The sequence below is a fragment of the Salvelinus sp. IW2-2015 genome, linkage group LG33, assembly GCF_002910315.2.
Source record: "Salvelinus sp. IW2-2015 linkage group LG33, ASM291031v2, whole genome shotgun sequence".
NCBI lineage: Eukaryota > Metazoa > Chordata > Actinopteri > Salmoniformes > Salmonidae > Salvelinus > Salvelinus sp. IW2-2015.
The window spans coordinates 17,286,490-17,305,371 of NC_036872.1; the positions used below are offsets into that span (position 1 = coordinate 17,286,490).

At 42.3% G+C, this 18,882-nt stretch overlaps 1 protein-coding gene across 1 annotated transcript in view; it reads right to left on the minus strand.

Annotated features, from left to right (window-relative positions):
• The window catches only part of bmp1a (bone morphogenetic protein 1a), a 53,933-nt gene extending 38,110 nt beyond the window's left edge, over window positions 1-15,823 (minus strand). The window contains exons 1-6 of the mRNA XM_023978688.2: window positions 15,551-15,823; window positions 4,630-4,743; window positions 3,450-3,593; window positions 3,021-3,138; window positions 1,157-1,335; window positions 828-933 (exon numbers count right to left, since the gene is read on the minus strand). Of these exons, the coding sequence (XP_023834456.1) occupies window positions 828-933; window positions 1,157-1,335; window positions 3,021-3,138; window positions 3,450-3,593; window positions 4,630-4,743; window positions 15,551-15,695 (806 nt within the window). The 5' untranslated portion in view covers window positions 15,696-15,823. The remainder of the gene's footprint in view (window positions 1-827; window positions 934-1,156; window positions 1,336-3,020; window positions 3,139-3,449; window positions 3,594-4,629; window positions 4,744-15,550) is intronic.
• Between the last annotated feature and the right edge of the window lie 3,059 nt (window positions 15,824-18,882).

Sequence of the window (18,882 nt, forward strand, 5' to 3'; positions counted from 1 at the left end):
CTAGACGTTTCCACTTCACAATAACAGCACTTACGGTTGACCGGGGTAGCTCTAGCAAGGCAGAAATTTGATGAACTGACTTGTTGGAAAGGTGGCATCCTATGAGGGTGCCACGTTGAAAGTCACTGAGCTCTTCAGTACAGGCCATTCTACTGCCAATGTTTGTTTACTGAGATTGCATGGCTGTGCGCTCGATTTTATACACTTGTCAGCAACGGATGTAATAGCCAAATCCATTAATTTGAAGGGGTGTCCACATACTTTTAGTGCAACTCTAAATCGAGCGTATAGGACCTATTTCAAATTCTAACTTTTAAGCTCCACATAGCCACTTCATATGCGCACACGCTCCAGAATGGTAGAAATATCCTTTCTAAAATTGTATAATATGAAWTTAAATAATGGCACGGGACTTATAAGCATATCTTGTCTGCTAAATGAACAAGCCTACAGCCTATGGCATGGAGCATAGKCAGATAACATACAATAGGCAGACTAATATTCGGTTCTTCTGAAATACAGTTTCTTTAGACCTGCTTAAAATAATGATGGCGTGTAATAAATGGATTTATTAGACTTAAAAAAATGTGGATGTTCCAAATGCGTGCATTTGCATGACAATAACCGGCTTACAAAATGTCCTGACCGCCACAGCCCCAACTATGAAGAGATCAAACTTCCAGCAGTAACATAGAACAGATATGGTGAGAAACATTAAGAGAGCAAAAGTTACATAGTCTGGGAATCTGCTCTCTGACCTAGATTGCAACTGGTTTCTATGATGCCTGTTCTGCTGTGTATGAAGTGGAACTTAGCCCAGTTCCTACCTTGAGAATGTATTCCTGGCATAGTGCATGATGCTGTCAAAGTCATACACTTCTCCCATAGAGTCCACCTCCCCTGGCTCCATCTTCAAGAAGTTATACTCCTGTCCTGTGAATAGAAGCAAGAAAACAGAAGCTGAAACCTACCCCTACCTGAAATACTGTACCAGCAAACTGAATGGCAAAAGTGAGTGGCTATCACCTAGAAAGGGAAAACTATGTTCATCACAGAATCATGTGATGGTCTCATCATCGAGCCATAAAATAAGCTGATCTCATATGACATCTCTCCATGTTAGATGAGTGGGCTGTTCCATACACAGTTGTCTTACCTGGCTGGATGTTGTCCCTGATGATGCTGACATGTTCGTCTCTGTCGGGCCGGGTGTGCTCGTGCCAGAAACCAATCACATGGCCAAGCTCATGAACCACTATTCCAAACTTGTCACAGTTCTTTCCAATGGAGATGGCCTGTGGACCTCCACCCCTGCGGCCCACATAGGAACAGCACCTGCAGGTTCCAACACACAGATCAGGGACAGGTCAACAGGCAGGGTAACAAGCTAGTGCCCAAGACTGTGGTAACTGGCTACATAAAAGACACAAAGATGACAGTGTTAGCGCAAGAGGGGTCATCTTGCTTACCATGGTACTATCTAAGTGCTACATTTATMTCTACAGATCAATCATGTAACAAGAACTTTGTGAACTTCGTGTTACACCGYATATATAGAGCTTTACTTCCACAAACATGCAAGTGTAAACCAGAGGCAGTGAACAAATAACGAATAAGCCAAGGGAAGGAATCCCTGTTCGTAGAGAGACCCAGGGTCTGACTACAACAGTTTGTGGTTCAACTGGSATCTTATTTTTTTTACTTTTTACCACTTTTTCTCCCCAATTTCGTGATATCGAATTGGTAGTTACGGTCGTGTTTTGGAGGATGCAACTCCCGTGTGGACTCTGGAGAGTCGAAGGTTGAGAGCCATGCATCCTCCAAAACACGACCCCGCCAAGCCGCACTGTTTCTTGACACACTGCTCGCTTAACACGGAAGCCAGCCACACCAACGTGTCGGAGGAAACACCGTACAGCTGGCAACCGAAGTCAGCGTGCATGCGCCCGGCCTGCCACAAGGAGTCGCTAGAACGCGATGGGACAAGGACATCCCAGCCGGCCAAACCCTCCTCTACCCGGGCGACGCTGGGCCAATTGTGCGCCGCCTCATGGGTCTCCCGGTCGCGGCCGGCTGTGACACAGCCCGGGATCGAATACAGTGGTGACAWTCATTGATGCGTGCTTCACTGRAGATGGAGGGTTACAGTGTGTGACCGTAAAGGCTGGCTGCAGACTGCAGGGCTCTTTCTCTCCCTCCCTGACATGAAAGGCTCAGTGTGGGAGCCCGGTCCATGTGCACACACTGCGCCCCTGTGGGCCAACCAGCCTCTCTCTAATTACTATGAACCCAGCCAGGCTCTCCTGAGATGGGTCTTGAACTTTGCACAGGACAGATGGAGCCTGCTGAATATGCAGCAGGCCAGCCCAGAGCTCAGGCATTCCCACTGCTAACCGCAGCCGCCTGCGTGGATAATGTCATCCCTGTTACTCTGGAGGCCAGTTACTAGGAAAAAAATGGCTATCAACAGCTGGGTGGAAAAAGGGCAGTTTATGTTCCATATCCGCACTTTAATATGCTCTTCTTGGTAACTGATTTACTGTGTGTGCACAGAGTCAGAATGTAACACCAACGCTTCTACAGTTTTTGTGTAAACTCATTTGAACTTAAAAACATGCATAGCTGGGAAAAGGACCAACTATATCACGCGGAATAAAAGCTGGCGGGTTATGATAAAGCTTATGATAAAGCTGAGGAGGTCTKCCTTGGATGCCATTKAAAAAAAACACATGTGCTCAGTGAAAGATGAATCAGGACTATGAGGCACAGCAAGCATTCCTCAGGCCTGAATGGCCGTCTTTCCCAGGACTTGCAGGGGGCTGCAATTACCACAATTCATGCAGACAGACTGCGGACAGAGGGGATGAGCACGCACTAAAGGCCGATGGAGGAGAGGTAAGGAAAAGTACTTAAGCGATAAATCATTATGGCTGTGTGGATAAAGGAGTGTCATGTGTGAGCAGGCTGACCAGTTAGACTTCCTTCCTGAGGGATGCGAACCTAGACCTCCGTGGACTCACCCACATGGCCGGTAGGTGAACACAATGTAGCTCTCCTCTGTTGTCCTCTCCATAAAGGTCACACAGGTGTGCTTCTCCCAGTGACGCATGGCCTGGCGGAATATCGCCCGCTGGCTGCCTGAATGTGACGGGAAGAAGGGAGATCAGTGAGGCTGACGAACATAAGACACACGTAAAAAGGAGGATAGAATACTGTACCAATGCTGACAGCTTGCTCGTAGTTCTAGATCCACTGCCAAATTCATCCCAAGTAAAGTTAATCAAATGTTTTATGTACAATAGCTGCCAAGACATTCATTTTAATGTAGGTACTGTGAATGCAATTATGCTGAACAGASACCAGCTGCCACCTTTTAGTAGGGAACTATATTATAGGGCTCATATGAGAACCATAGGGCAAGTAAACATCAGTGATGATGTGGGACTTACCACTGAAGTTCCCACTGATGACATAGGGAATGACACCTTCTGGCCACACCCTCTCAGGCCTGGAGGTTGCCGCCCTTTTCCTGCGGTGTGATCCTTGCCGGTTTGGCGCCGCTATGTTTCGACTGGTCTCATTGGCAGAAGACCCTGTCATTCACAAAACCCAGCCAAAGATAAAGTTTGTACAATATAATCATAATCAAAAAGTTAAACTCCGGTGAGGACATGGTAAAAACCAACCACCTTTTTGTGTAATCTAGAATGGGCCGTAACAAATATTATTGAGTCAGAAATTGACCTGTTATGTGAATTGACAGTTCAGTTCACACAGACCATAAAATACAAACCATGAGAAACTTAAACATTTGAGACTACCACTTTTCAGCTGTTCCTAAATGGTAAWGAGATAATAACGACAATGAAGCGTGCTTTATAACTCCTGCTGAGCATTTTCTATAGAGCCGTCATAAACACTTTGAGATTGCTGGTGATAAACATGCTGTTAGTTTATAACAGGTGTCATGGCCAACCAAGTGTTGGAGCCGAGCCATCACGTGGTGCTGAGTGGTTCATGCATAGTACACATCTTCCTGGCAGATGCACTGGGAGAGAGTTGCAAAGRCTCCTTTTATAATTGGCCTTGAGGTGGGAAAATGTGGGAACTATTTAACTGTATTAAAGCTATTTTCTTGGAATTGTTTGTATTGTGTCATTAAATGAAAATTCCACCCCAAAACTATCATTTGGTATTTGTTTCATTAGTCCATTGTTGATTTAGTACCAAAATGGTTGTCATGTCAGCAATCAAGTTTTCAAGATATGTAACTTTCTAAATACAGAATCATGCAAAACYCAGCATCATATGATACAAAATGCATCATACGGGCCATATTTTGAAAGTACTGGTACATATCTTGACAACTTGATTGCTGATAAGCAAAACATTTTGAGACTATATCAACAATGGACTAATGAAACAAATACTAAATGTTTTGGGTGGAGTTTTCCTTTGAGACACATTTTAGTCAGCACTATATAATAGCACATGCATAAATGGAGTCAGACTRTTAGAACTGATGACAGGCACATCTATAAGAAAATGCAAGCTTTAAGCCTATGGCACTAGGCCGAAGTCTATAGTCTCGATGACCATGACTGGGTCAGCCTCACAGCTCTTGCTCACCTGTGGRTGTCTGATTGAAGGTCTGGACGGTCCGCTGGACCATGTTTATAACCCGGTCCACCTTAAACATGCGCATGTCCTCCTCATCCAGAGCAATGTCTCCCCAAAAGGCAGCTGAAACAGACACCGAGAGAGAAAGCATGTCAGACATATTTAAGGTTTTTTCACAATATTGGACATCGTTTTGCACCGTTTTGCACCGTCCATTAGCCTCAAGGTTTTCCTGCTCTGCAGTCGGACAAACCACGTGGATCACATAGACAGCCATTCAAACCAAGGGTGAAAAAGCTAGACAGTGATACACACGCGCACAACCACACACAATCCCTCCCCTCTCTTTAGCCCTCTCAAACAGACACACAGAGTTGTGAAACAGCAGTTATGTGAATGTTTGAATAACAGGAGAGGAGTGCGGTCTGAATCTCAGAGCTCTATAAACTCCAAGCTAAATAAATCATATTATCAGGGGAGGGAACATCTCTGTATGACATTCAACGGAGGACATATGAAATCAATTAATAAGAGCTACATTCAAGAGCTTTTAGAGCAGCATACCCCAGATGTGCTGGGTCAATCCAGTCGCCGCTACGAGAACGGAGGGAAAATGTCATGTCCTGATATTCTTGTACCGTTAATTAGTCCTCAAGCAGACCTAATACTGCGAGTTGCTGCCTCGATACTGTATATGGGGCACCTTGAACAAGTAATAGGTTTTTAAATGAGGCCAAGGAGAAGGAAAAATAACCAAACAGTCACCCTTTATGAGGAATATGCTTTATGGGATTCCTTTCTAAAATGTCCTATTTCTGTAGCATTTAGGGTAGGAGTCCTCTCCACAGAGACACGCCACTCTGTTTTACAAGCTTTCAACACCAGCACGTTTGCTGGATTTACAGCCTGTTCTTTGTGAAGGAGTGGAGTGAAGGGGTGGAGGAAGGGAGGGAAGGAAGGCGGAAGAGAGAAGGGGTGGCAGGTTAATCCATGTCTGAACAGGAAGATGAGAGCAGGAGGAAAAGGGGAGGAGGAGGGCATAAAGCCTCACTGCCCACCTCATAACCCTGTGGGGAAGAGAAGTGAGAGAGGGCATAAAGCCTCACTGCCACCTCATAACACTGTGGGGAAGAGAATGTGAGGAGGCATAAAACCTCACTGCCCACCTCATAACCCTGTGGGAAGAGAATGTGAGGAGGGCATAAAGCCTCACTGCCCACCTCATAACCCTGTGGGAAGAGAATGTGAGGAGGGCATAAAGCCTCACTGCCCACCCATAACCCTGTGGGGAAGAGAATGAGTGAGGCATAAAGCCTCACTGCCCACCTCATAACCCTGTGGGGAAGAGAATGTGAGGAGGGCATAAAGCCTCACTGCCCACCTCATAACACTGTGGGGAAGAGAATGTGAGGAGGGCATAAAGCCTCACTGCCCACCTCATAACACTGTGGGGAAGAGAATGTGAGGAGGAGGGAGAAAGATTATCCTTTGAAAACATGTTTTCACTGTGTGTGAGGGTTCTACTCCTTGGGGATAGGAGGCAGAGTAGCAAGAGATAGATCAAGTCAGACCTAATGGAGTTCTCTGCTGTGGCTGGAGTGAATATGGTACTGATTACTGTGTGTTCACAATTTGAGCGTGAAAGTAGGTAACCCCAAGAATTACCCAGAGTTGTTGAAAATCAAGTGCAATAGTGAAAGATGGACAACTAGGAACTGACAAACTGTGGTCTAGGAATCAAAGTGAAAGCATATGTTCAGCGTGTATAGTTGTTTTTAGAACACTACAAAAGCATCTAAGACAAAGCTCTTTTATAACTGAGCTATCATTGGCCCGGCCCTTGATAACAGTCAGATAGTGGTGTGTGATTATCTCAAAGAGAAAGGAAGAGAAAGAAAACAATAGAGGAAAAAAGGTTTTGGCTTGTGTCCCTTATCCACCAGAGGAGAATTATTGAAACAGTATGTAGCTGGCTGAGATGCAGCCAGTCTCCCACAAGCAACAGAGAGGGTCAGAGAGGGCATGTTGTAGAGCGGTGGGGCTAGGCAGGATTACAGGCTAATGACAGCAATAAGAAAATATGTAGATCTCTGCCTGCAAGATAGGGCACGCTCAGAGTTCTGCGGGCAGGTTTGAAATACCAGAAGTCAAAGGGATCCTCGAATTTGCACTCAGAAAAATGCTAAATTGCTGTGTGTTACCAAATCCCCGAAACACTAAACAGACTATTCCTAATCAGCACTAATACAGAAACTCTGTGCCAAGAGTATATCTGATCATTGCTAGCTCCCAGCTGTCCATACAGTATGCAATGGATACAAACTGTCTTACTTCTTACTTTTGATTCCTAGAACTGACTGACAGCATTAAAGGATGAGAGAACAGACAAGCACTTGGACAAAACCAACATAAATTTGGGGCTGATGTCACAGAGAGGACAGCAAAGTACTCTTCCCTTTAACACAGTGGAAGATGTAAATGCAGCTGCAATTTGAAGAGTTACCCTGCTTTACCTAATTCTTAATGCTACAGTAATACTGCACTCAGTTAGTTATTAGCAGTGATTTACTGGCCTAATGCTAGAACTAACCACACAACAAGGTGCAGGATTGTCCCCCTACCCCTACCCCACTGCCCTACACAGAGGGCTAATGTATTCTTCGTCCATGGCAGACACCCACTCATCCACAAAACATTCTGGGGACAAGCTCTTAATCCAGCCTATAATTGTTCCCTGACAACAGCGAAGATTGAAATGAGCAAATGCACAGCCCCTGCGGCATTAGGCCTCATTTCCACAGGCTTCCCAGTCGTCGTGGAGAAGCTGCAGGTTTAAGGAAAATCTCGCAGCGATTGAGAATTAATCCCATTGTCTCCTGGCTTGAATTATCCACGGTCACAAACTGAATCTCTGGAATCTTCAATATGGGGCACCGGGCAGAGGACAGGATGGCCAGTTGTTTTTTAAACTGAGAAACCCCACTGTATGTGCACCCCTGTCAAAACAGACTAAGCAAAGAAAGACTAGTAGTGTAGATTCAAACCCAGAGAGAGAGCGCGAGAGAGAGAGAGTGGCAGATGGGAGCAGATCATTATTGAGCATAGCACTGCTGCCACTATCTCTCTCTTTCCAGCAACATTCATTAACTAAATGACAACAGCTGCAGGCATGGTATTAATATCAACAGGAATTTAAAAGATGAACAATTTGATCATTTCTGCTCTGATAGATAGTTTCATTCCAGTTGATAGATTATATGGTTTTCAGTGTCCTAACATAAACATCTATGATAGGAAAACACACAACAGGCATTTTTATCAGCGCGACACGCTCGGTGGCTGGGACAAAGATGGTTTTCATGTGGACATAATGTGAAGATAAAAACGGCCTTTGATGAAACATTTGATTGCACTTTGTGTGTATGTTACACTTTGACCCTCCGTTGCAACCTGGACTCAGGGGTAGACTTAACATAGTAAATGCTAATCTGTCTCCCTCCATTTAGTATGATATACATGTTACAATTTGTATGGTATGTATTAATTTGTGGATGTCCATCATCCATTTTGTATGATATGTTACGTATTACAAGTCACATGATATGTTACGAATCCCAATTTTTTTGTGGCTAACGTTAGCTAGGCTAATGGTTAGGGTTAAGAGTTAAGGTTAGGGTTAAGAGTTAGGTTAAAGGGTTAAGGTTAGAGGAAGGGTTAGCTAACATGCCCAAGAGAATGTAATTGCAAAGTTGCTAACTAGCTAAAATGCTAAAGTTGTCCGTGATGATATTCGAACACACAACTTTTGGGTTGCTAGACGTTCACGTTATATGTTGACCCATCCACCCCGACCAACCACCCTCCTTTCTTTTTTGATTTAAAGCTGCAATATGTAACTCACATAGAAGTATGAGTTATAGATCTGTCATTCTCATTGAAAGCAAGTCTAAGAAGCAGTAAATCTGTTCTGTGTGCCAATTCTATGCTTCCCGTTCRTAAGTTTCATTTTTGCTTCTATTACATTCGATTTTTAACACCAGCATCAAAAAGCTGAAAATACAATATTTTTGGTAATTGAAAATATATTTCACAGTGGTTTAGATCATACAATGATTCTCTGTTTTGTCACAAACTGAAATTAGGCAAAGTATTAGAATCTTAGCAAACAGGAAATGGCAGAGCGATTTCTGCATAGTGCACCGTTAAGTAACCTTCTGTCTTATGTAACCATACTAAATTTAACGTCACACTAATTTCAGTGTCTCGGATTTAAGTTTACTATGTTATGTCTAGTCTATGTAACCAGGCTGCCCCCTCCCCCATAGCTGGAAGGAATGTCTCTTTAGATAATCTTAACCATCATAATCCCTTTAATCTCAGACCACCCCCATCAATCTGTGTCCTGTAAGATTACGCACAAGATCTCTATCAAATTAAACACCACTTGATTCAGGGAATTCCCAGGACATGGCCTCCTTAGTGTCAGACACACACCATGACTGACTGACACTCTTTACCGGCAATTGTCCCTGTGTGACTGCCAGGGCACCACATCTGCTACATCATCTAAAAATGAACACCACTGTCACACAACGGAAAGTTGGATCAGTAGGGCCACAGTGCAGGCAACGTGAGGCTAAGACCTAAAGACATCTGTAGGACTCAGTTTCCCTGAAGAAAAATTGCATTTTCCCATCGAAGACCCTGAGATGAGGGGTGGAGAAAAAAAACAGTTGACGTGTGCTTGAAATGCATTACAATGACATGGCGACGCCTTTCACAGTGACTGTGTTCTTTAACAAACTTTGCATTTGAATTCCAATGGAAGCCAATACTGTATTGAGTTAAGATGATTACCATCTGATGTCAGTACAAGTATCACTTTTCAGGTTTCATTCTGTGCCTGCAAACCCTATCTGACGCAACACATACTGGCTAAAATGAGACAACAGGGAGATACAGCAACAGGAGGCACAACGAGTATACTGTATCTTTAAAATGCCTGAGAGAAAAAAACAAAGAAAGCATCATGAATAGTGTGGCAACAGCATCTTACAATCTATGAAAAGCTTATAACTCCAGTAAGAGCTGGTTGGTGGAATTATGGGTGGGAGTATTTGAAATATTATGCCCCTTTCCTGTAAAAACAACTCCAGCTGTTAATCTTAAACAAATGCTTATCTTGACATTTCCTCACACTGCAACTTCAGCCCAAGGCAGGAGAACAAATTCAACTTGTATACTCATTTCAAAGATAACTAGGGTGTAATTAGGAGAGAAGTTCCAGAGAAGCCTCAAGCTAAAGCCCCAGATTCAAGGTGGGATAATACTCCAATAGAAGCCTAGAAGTCTCATCAGGCACCACAGCAGAGATCAGGCCAGAGTTACTGCCACTCCACTCCTATTATTGACACCATGAAGACAGCTTCAGCTGGAGAGCCACACGTCCAGAGCCTGTCTCAATTTACGCATTTCACACTCCATCAGGCCCATTAGCTAGATCTAATTTCCCAGATTTATCCATGTCTAAAATGTAAGCTTAATGTTGACTGACAGTGTTCTCCAATAACTTCCTAACTGTATATCCATAACATTTTCAAATAATCATTAGAGTTCCATGATCATGTAACCATTGCAACACATTACATCTTATCACTAAATCTGCCACATCTTGGCAATGCATTGCTAGTCAAGAGCGCTAGCTACATAGCTAGCTACATAAGGTACAGATCTGAGATTAGAGAAGAGTTGCTTCAAATATGACTTGAATTCATTAGTCAAGCTGAGATATGCCTAAAGATGCATTGAGTCACAAATAGACTTCAAACCCTCTTAAAATATCCCATGAATAAAAAATAATGTTCAAAATCAAAAGAGAGACTTCTAAGAAACTACAGGTTGGGAAAACAATACTATATCCAGATGAACAGTAATGAAGATCAAATGAATAGTCAAACTGAATGACAAATGGGACTGAATTGTAAAGAAGTCCCCATTTTGCTTGTTTAGCATCTCATTATTGTTGCTTAATTGGGCGTGCRTTGAGTCATTTAAATGAGCACTCCCACGGCATTTGTTATTTCTTAGTGCTGACAACCAAATTGTCCCACTCCCCACAAATGCACACACATTATGGCACCCTAATCACCTGAAAACTACAGGAGCAAACCTGTTGATGTAAACTACATTGTGTGTGGGGTGGGCTGGTTTGTATACATTTCATCTTCCATACATGGCTGCTTACCCTTTAGATAACTATTTGCCTTGTAATGATAATGGGTCTTAGAGCTTTCTAGGGGCAGGTCCCAATATGAACTAAATAATGAAATAGCGATGTAAAGTTTAGAAGTAAATCAACAAACCATATAACAGCCATTATCAAGCCATACTACGAGTAAAACATTCCTACTGCTTTTTTGCTGACTAGAGTCACCCCTCAAAGAGGTGCCTCCAGTGACAAACATCTGGTTCTTACTGTCAATCGCACTAGTAACTACATCGGTTTGAGAATAACCATTCACACTTCGCTATCTGTTTGAGAATGACTATAGACGCTAGGATCACATTTTGCATTGTGAGTTATATAAAGATCCAGGATTTGAACCCAGACATGTGAGCTCTCCATGTCTGACAAGAGAACAGGGCCTCAAGCAACAAGCTTCCTCTGGGTCATACTCTCAACAACTGAGGACACCTGAAATAAAATCAGGGAATTATCGAACTAAACTTGTCAGATGATAAAAGGCATCAGACGGCTGCCTGCCTTCGAACCATCCCTCATCACCCCATAATCCTGTGTTTATTATCAAGTCAGAGACTAGCTCATAGCCAAATGCACAAGTAAAGGCGGGAATGATTAAAGGCTTGGGTTATATGCACACATGCAATTCTCYGGGCCAGTAAACAGCCCCGGGATAAGCTGCCAAGCCCCTCTGAATGGGCTGCACTCACCTTACGCTGGTGTGGCCAGTCTGCCCAGCCTGCCCTCCACCTTCCAGCAGCTCTGCCCTGGCATGGTGTGAATGACCTACAGTCTGTGGGAACTGCCAGAGCCAGTCAGAGGGGAGAGGAGAGGGGCTGGGCGAGACGGAAAACCACTTGCATAAGCGAGGGCAGGGGGTTGCTTGAGACTGGTCTCCTCTCCCTCCCTATAGGCTACACAGCAGATGTCTCTTGGTAATGCTTAGAGTAGAGGAGCTCAAACACAGGGCAAGCCCGCAGACTGATGTCAGAATACAAATTAGGATACGATTTAAAATTCAGGAGACTCAACCCTTGCAAGACGCTCCTTGGTAGATTAAGTCATCTACCCCATTATAATCCATAATCAAATGTCAACTCAGTTTCTGCTCTCTTGAAGATCTATCATTATTTAAATAGAGAAGACATTGAGCGTGACTTGCTCTCATCCATTTTTTATATAGAAAGTGAGTGGATCTAATCTCAATGGGTTCTTAAAGTCTTAAATTAGTTTCTGGGATGCTACCAAGGTTGGAGCTCTGTGAACTAAGGCATTTTCCATCATTTAACTATCAGCTTTAAAATGGCTTTTCCCAATATACATTTTTTATGAATGTTAGCAAATATATTTTGCTCAAGTGAAKCTAAAGTTAAATTATTTGTTTATTTTATTGTTTAATCTTGTCAGCTGGAAAGCACACTGTCCATTGTATTGATCTACAACTAACCTTGAGCAGCAGATAGCTATCAAATTGACTCAATGCAATGGTGTCCTTAAGGGGAAATAAGAGTAGAAATCTATACAGGCACGAGGCCAAGTAAGTGAAGGAACACAACAGCAGTTTTGATTGCTGACAGTCATTGTCACCTTTTGCACTCTAGCATTTTGAACAAGTAAACTAGTGAGTGAGAGAGTGAGTCAGTGAGCGAGTCATTGAGTGAAGACGTTTGAGTGAGATGAAATAGGGCTGAATCATAGGTGCAGCATATCTTTGGGAAAAGAGTACAAAAGTTGGATCCGGGTCAACATCAGCCATCCCTTGGATTATTTAACAAATGTAGAGCATGCTGAAGGAGCAGGTGGAAAGAGCTGGAAGAGCTGGGATTGAGGAGGGGAGAGGGGGCTCTGAGAGGCTTGACGTGGGTGGGAGTTATTCTTGCAACTGTCTCGCCACCACCTGTCCTAAACAATGCCCAGGGGTAACATTGAACATAATAACACTCTGTTCATAATGATGATGGGAATGGTATATCATCATTACTAAAATAAGTAATTATTTCTTGACATTTGATTGCTACAGCTCGTGACTTAGAGTCCCTGCCTAAATACACTACAGAGCTTGCTTGTTTTGGTAATTTGCTCTCTAGACAAATGAAAGACATCATGTTGGGTAAACGGGATACTCGGCAAGCTACAAATGGACACCATGGACCTTGATCCATAGCAAACACTGCAAATTACATCTTTGTTCATGTTGCATTCTCAATTCCAGCCTATACATATAATCCTTATTTGAAGACACATCATTTTTTACATTTAGGAATACCACTTTGGAGCACTTGTACTYATTGATTGACCCTGCTTCTGGGAGGCTCCTTACCTGGAGTCATGTGTAGGGCTTTTAATAAATTCCCTGGCTTTCCAAAAATCCTGGTTGGAAGATTCTGGATTTCCTGCTTATTCCCTCCTGATTCCGGGTTACCTCCAACCGGGATTTTYGGAAAACCAGGGAATTTATTGAAAGTTGCCTGAATTTTGCAACCCTAGTCACGTGTCAGTTATCCTACTATTTACAAGTGACATATAACAATTTGTCCTGACCACTGAGATAACAGATACTGATGATTTACATAAGGGTTGCTCCTCTAAACATATCTATGTAGGGAGTTGAGAGTAGAGGAAGCAACCTCTTGAACCCCCCCAAAAAAACACATCACTCCTTACTATGTACAAGAGGAGTATAAACAAGCTACATGAAATATGAGCAGTGTGTGTGTGATGCATTCTGTACTGCAACACGCCACTTGAATTATAATCTGCCACTTGAATTATAATCTGCCTCTGCAGCAATTTAGAGTGGCTGGTATATGGTCTTCTATGTCATGCTCAACCCAGCTTCTTCTCATTACAAAAATAGGACAAATAATCCAGGCCACTGGACTGYTGAGAGAGGAAGAGGAGGTGACGGAGGACTGAATTGACAAGGACCTGAATAAGAGTAAGACTTTACACATGGTCAATTCCACTGTAACAGAATGATGCTAAGACTCTTTAAAATGTATGTAAAACAAAAACCACTGATTGAAAAGTTAAACAAACCACACAACTCTATGCACGAGGACTACTTTTAACAATTTCTGCTGAACATTTTACAAAAACACATTTACCTGAAGAACAGGGCAGATGCAAAGTTTGGTAAAAGAATGACGGTTTGTGCTGTTTGTGCCATCACTCTGTTTACCATGGAATTGCCCACATCCCCTGCATGATGCTGTCAAGCGAGAATGAGACATATACAAGCACCAAAACATTTAAGTACCAGGGAGAACTTTCAGAGGGGTCATTTCTAAGAGGAGCCATGTCTCTATCTGTAACATAAATGTATTCACCAGATGAGGAAAAAATCTCTCAYAATTCCCCAAAGACACTAGGAGATACAGTGAATTCACAGCACAGTGTTTATTACGATGACAACTGAGATATCCTCTTCTATACAAAATATAGGCCTATTCTGTTATGAATGTTGACTTTATATATTTGGAGACATCAGCTAGACAGGGGATGGTGCAATCCGACACTTCAACAGAACTGGATGTAGCTAATCCAAATGTTTTGATTTAGTTTAATTAGGCTGCACTTATTGTCTGGATTATGAATAAAGACTCCTTCAACCTTGGCTATGGGAGAAGAAGACCCATGATGATGAGAGCAATGTCCAAGGAAACTTGCAGATAACAGCCAACATATAATTAGAAGAACACATACTATATGGATCTAATGGTTTTTAGAGGGGGTCAGAAGTGGAGATCATTCATACATAAGGATGAAATAGATCAGGGGTGTATTCACTATGAGCCAAACAGAACCAAACGGAAGCAAACGGAACGAAAATGGGAGGGACCTACCTGAATTTGTCCAATAGAAATTCTCGGGTTCGTTGCAAAACATTTCTCGTTTGGAGTAAACGGTTAAATGTTTTCCAACAGAAATTGCGTAATGAATACACCCCATATGTAGCATACAACACCCCAATCTCCAGCCGCTTGTTTTCAGTGGTCGCGTGAACAGCCGGTGAAGTAAATGCACGTCATTTTGCGCAATGACAAAACCAGGTGGGGAACACAAGAGCCTCATAATAACATAGTAGAATGCAGTGTTTTTCTTCACGACCAAGGCCTGGATAGACTAAGTAAATGTAACAACGGCAAGGATTTTAATAATTTCAACCGACAGTTCAATGGGTGATAATTTGGTGCTATCCAAATGAATCTTCCAAGTTAGGCTATACATTTGATTAAATAGGCTATTCTAAAAATGCCATATTTTTGACAACTACACAGACAGGTAAAACATTAAATATACTCTTAACTATAGATAAAGATATGGCGAAACTTTAAAACAAATAGCATTTTCCATTATGTTCTTCCAGTAAAGATTCCAAACTTTTTTRCCATGCTTTGAAAAATGTACCCTGAGAAATTACATTGATGTCCTCGGTATATTTCCACAAGTGCCATCTTTCCACCATGAGTTATGCCAACAGTATGTTACTATGTTCAATCATGTGTAAATCAGCAAAACTATGACAATAGGTCAAAAATAAAGAATCATWAAAAAAATCAATTTTAAAACTCGATTCACCGCTGTCATCTCCAAATGAATTTCCCTCACTTCCAAATACATAAAAGCATTTCGTGGCATGTTTTAGGTCCACATAAATGTTGGATAAAAAGCATTCCAAAAGCTTACCAGCTTTACAGGGATCCTTATAGTCGATCACATCTGAGGTGGCAGTGGGCTCCACATAGTAGCTTGTTTCTATTGCTTCTAGATCGATCGCCGATATCACGCAAAGGAAGGATAGAAGAAACAAACATCTCGTTGTGAGATCCATGATTCGTGAGTGAGGGGTACAGCAAAAGACGAGAAATAAGAGGTAAGGAACGAGAGGGACAGAAAGAGAGCGAGAGAAAATGGGAGGTTTTGGGGGAAATGAGATCTCTCCGGAGGGCGGGTTTAAAATCAGAGCTCAGCCTCTCCACAATGTCTTGATTCTGGGACAGTGATTCGCTCCCCTAGCCGTGCTCCGGGCTAGTGCATTTGCCAGCAAACTTCGGTGATCGTGGCACATCATCACGTTGGTATGTCTGGAGAGGGGCCACGGCTATGGGAAAATACTTTATATTAGCCTATATAAAATGATAACCCTTAAACTGAATGTATWTTTTTTTACACCTTCTGGAAAGCCTTTCAATTTTTACAATGTTTGAAAAAATATATAACATTTTATATTATATTATATAACATTTAATTTCAACACAGCACAAGATCTGGAAATGTGCGTGCATGGACAATATCCTGGAAAATTAAGAGCATCATTCTTATGATACCTCCTGGTCAATGTGTATGTTTTTTTTATGTGATTTGAGAGTCAGTAAAATCTCAAATCTCTCATCATTCCAAAGCTACAAATCACCAAAGTGACATTTTGTGTATCATCATGCCCCTCTCTCTGCTCTTATAGTCCACACACGTGCACGCACACACACGTATACACTTTTATTCATGGGTGACATTGTCAGATAGGGTTCCCTTACAACAGACACAAGGTAGAAATCTTCTGTGTGCGACAGTGACCATTATCACAGCCTATTGAACATTACTATCACTTCATTAGATATCCAACTACAATTAGAGAAAAAATAAATTCATGGTTAAATAAAAAGGGAGTTACTGTGTATCATTTTAAATATAGGCAATGGTTTTTATTGAGTTAAGCGCCACCTGTTGCCAACACATAGAATTATCATATTTTACACTACAGTTATGGAAATATTTTACCTGCAGAGAAAACCCTGATCACTCATTGATTTGTTATCTAAAAATAAACATGAAGAATGATGAAACTATTTTAATGTGTACGTGATTGTGAAGAAACCCAAAAGGAGGGCATGACAAATAAGGTACAGCAATGGATTACTCAAAAATAGTAACTTAATCTGATTATTAGATTATTTTCATTTCTATCACATATATTATAAAAAAACTTGCACCAAATATTCAATAGAGGAATAATGAAACACAATGCTGCAGACTGATCATTTCCTAACTAACTGCCCACCCAACTCCCCAGCATCCTTGGGCCAATGCTGGCTCAGCTGCCCACTGTATCTTGTTGATGAAGTGGCATCACTGCTAAAAGGTCAGCTTCAATGTCAAGTTCCAGGGAAAGCTTTCCCAACCCTCATTCTTTGTGTAATCATAGGCCAACTACATTACTCAAAGTTTGCAAAAACACATAGATTAGGTAGCTTTTAGTGTACTCCTTTTTCCACTGAAACTAGAGATGAGTTGAGATTAGTTGAGTACGTGATTTGTCATGTGTCTCAGCCCATTGCTTGGGGAGTGAACAGGATGGAGCTGTGTTGACTAAATAAAAGTGTCCTTTTGACACAAAGATCATGATGAAATTGCAGTTTGATTTTAGCAACCAAGGAGAGCAAATTTGGCCGTTTTTGACATTTCAAATAGTTTAGAACAGACAGGAAAAGCTTTAATTTACACTGAAAGGTGACTTCTGAGTCGTGTGAATTTTTTTTGGCCATTTCAGTGTGTTTGAGGCAATGCATTCGGAAAGTATTCAGACCGCTTGACTTTTTCCACATTTTGTTACATTACAGCCTTATTCTAAAATGGATGAATCTACATCAAACTACACACAATACCACATAATGACAAACGAAAACAGGTTTTCAGAATTTTTTGCAAATGTATAAAAAACAAAACAGAAATACCATAAGTATTCAGACCCTTTGCTATGAGCTCGAAAATGAGATCAGGTTCATCCTGTTTACATTGATCATTCTTGAGATGTTTCTACAACTTGATTGGAGTCCACCTGTGGTAAATTCAATCGATTAAACATGATTTGGAAAGGCACACACCTGTCTATATAAGGTCCCACAGTTTACAGTGCATGTCAGAGCAAAAACCAAGCCTTGAGGTCAAAGGAATTGTCTGTGGAGATCCAAGACAGGATTGTGTCAAGGCACATATCTGGGGAAGGGCACCAAAAAATGCCTGCAGCATTGAAGGTCCCCAAGAACACACTGGCCTCCATCATTCTTAAATGGAAGAAGTTTGGAACCTCCAAGACTCTTCCTAGAGCTGGCCGCCCGGCCAAACTGAGCAATCGGTGGAGAAGGGCCTTGATCAGGGAGGTGACCAAGAATCCGATGGTCACTCTGACAGAGCTCCAGAGTTCCTCTGTGGAGATGGGAGCACCTTCCAGAAGGACAACCATCTCTGCAGCACTCCACCAATCAGGCCTTTATGGTAGAGTGGCCAGACGGAAGCCACTCCTCAGTAAAAGGCACATGACAGCCCACTTGGAGTTTGCCAAAAGGCACCTAAAGGACTCAGACCATGAGAAACAAGATTCGGTGGTCTGATGAAACTAAGATTGAAGTCTTTGGCCTGAATGCCAAGCGTCACGTCTGGAGGAAACCTGGCACCATCCTTAAGATGAAGCATGGTGGTGGCAGCATCATGCTATGGGGATGTTTTTAAGCGGCATGGACTGGGAGACTAGTCAGGATTGAGGGAAAGATGAATGGACCAAAGTACAGAGAGATCCTTGATGAAAACCTACTCCAGAACGCTCAGGACCTCAGATTGGGACGAAAGTTCACCTTCCAACAGGACAACGACCCTAAGCAAACAGCCAAGACAACGCAGGAGTGGCTTCGGAACAAGTCTCTGAATGTCCTTGAGGTGCCCATTCAGAGCCCGGACTTGAACCCGATCGAACAGCTCTGGAGAGACCTGAAAATAGCTGTGCAGCAACGCTCCCCATCCAACCTGACAGATCTTGAGAGAATCTGCAGAGAAGAATGGGAGAATCGCCCCAAATGCAGGTGTGCCAAGCTTGTAGTGTCATACCCAAGACGACTTGAGGCTGTAATTGCTGCCAAAGGTGCTTCAAAAAAGTACTGAGTAAAGGGTCTGAATAGTTATGTAAAAGTGATATTTCTGTTTTTTTTCCTTTTTTATACACATGCAGAAATTTCTTAAAACCTGTT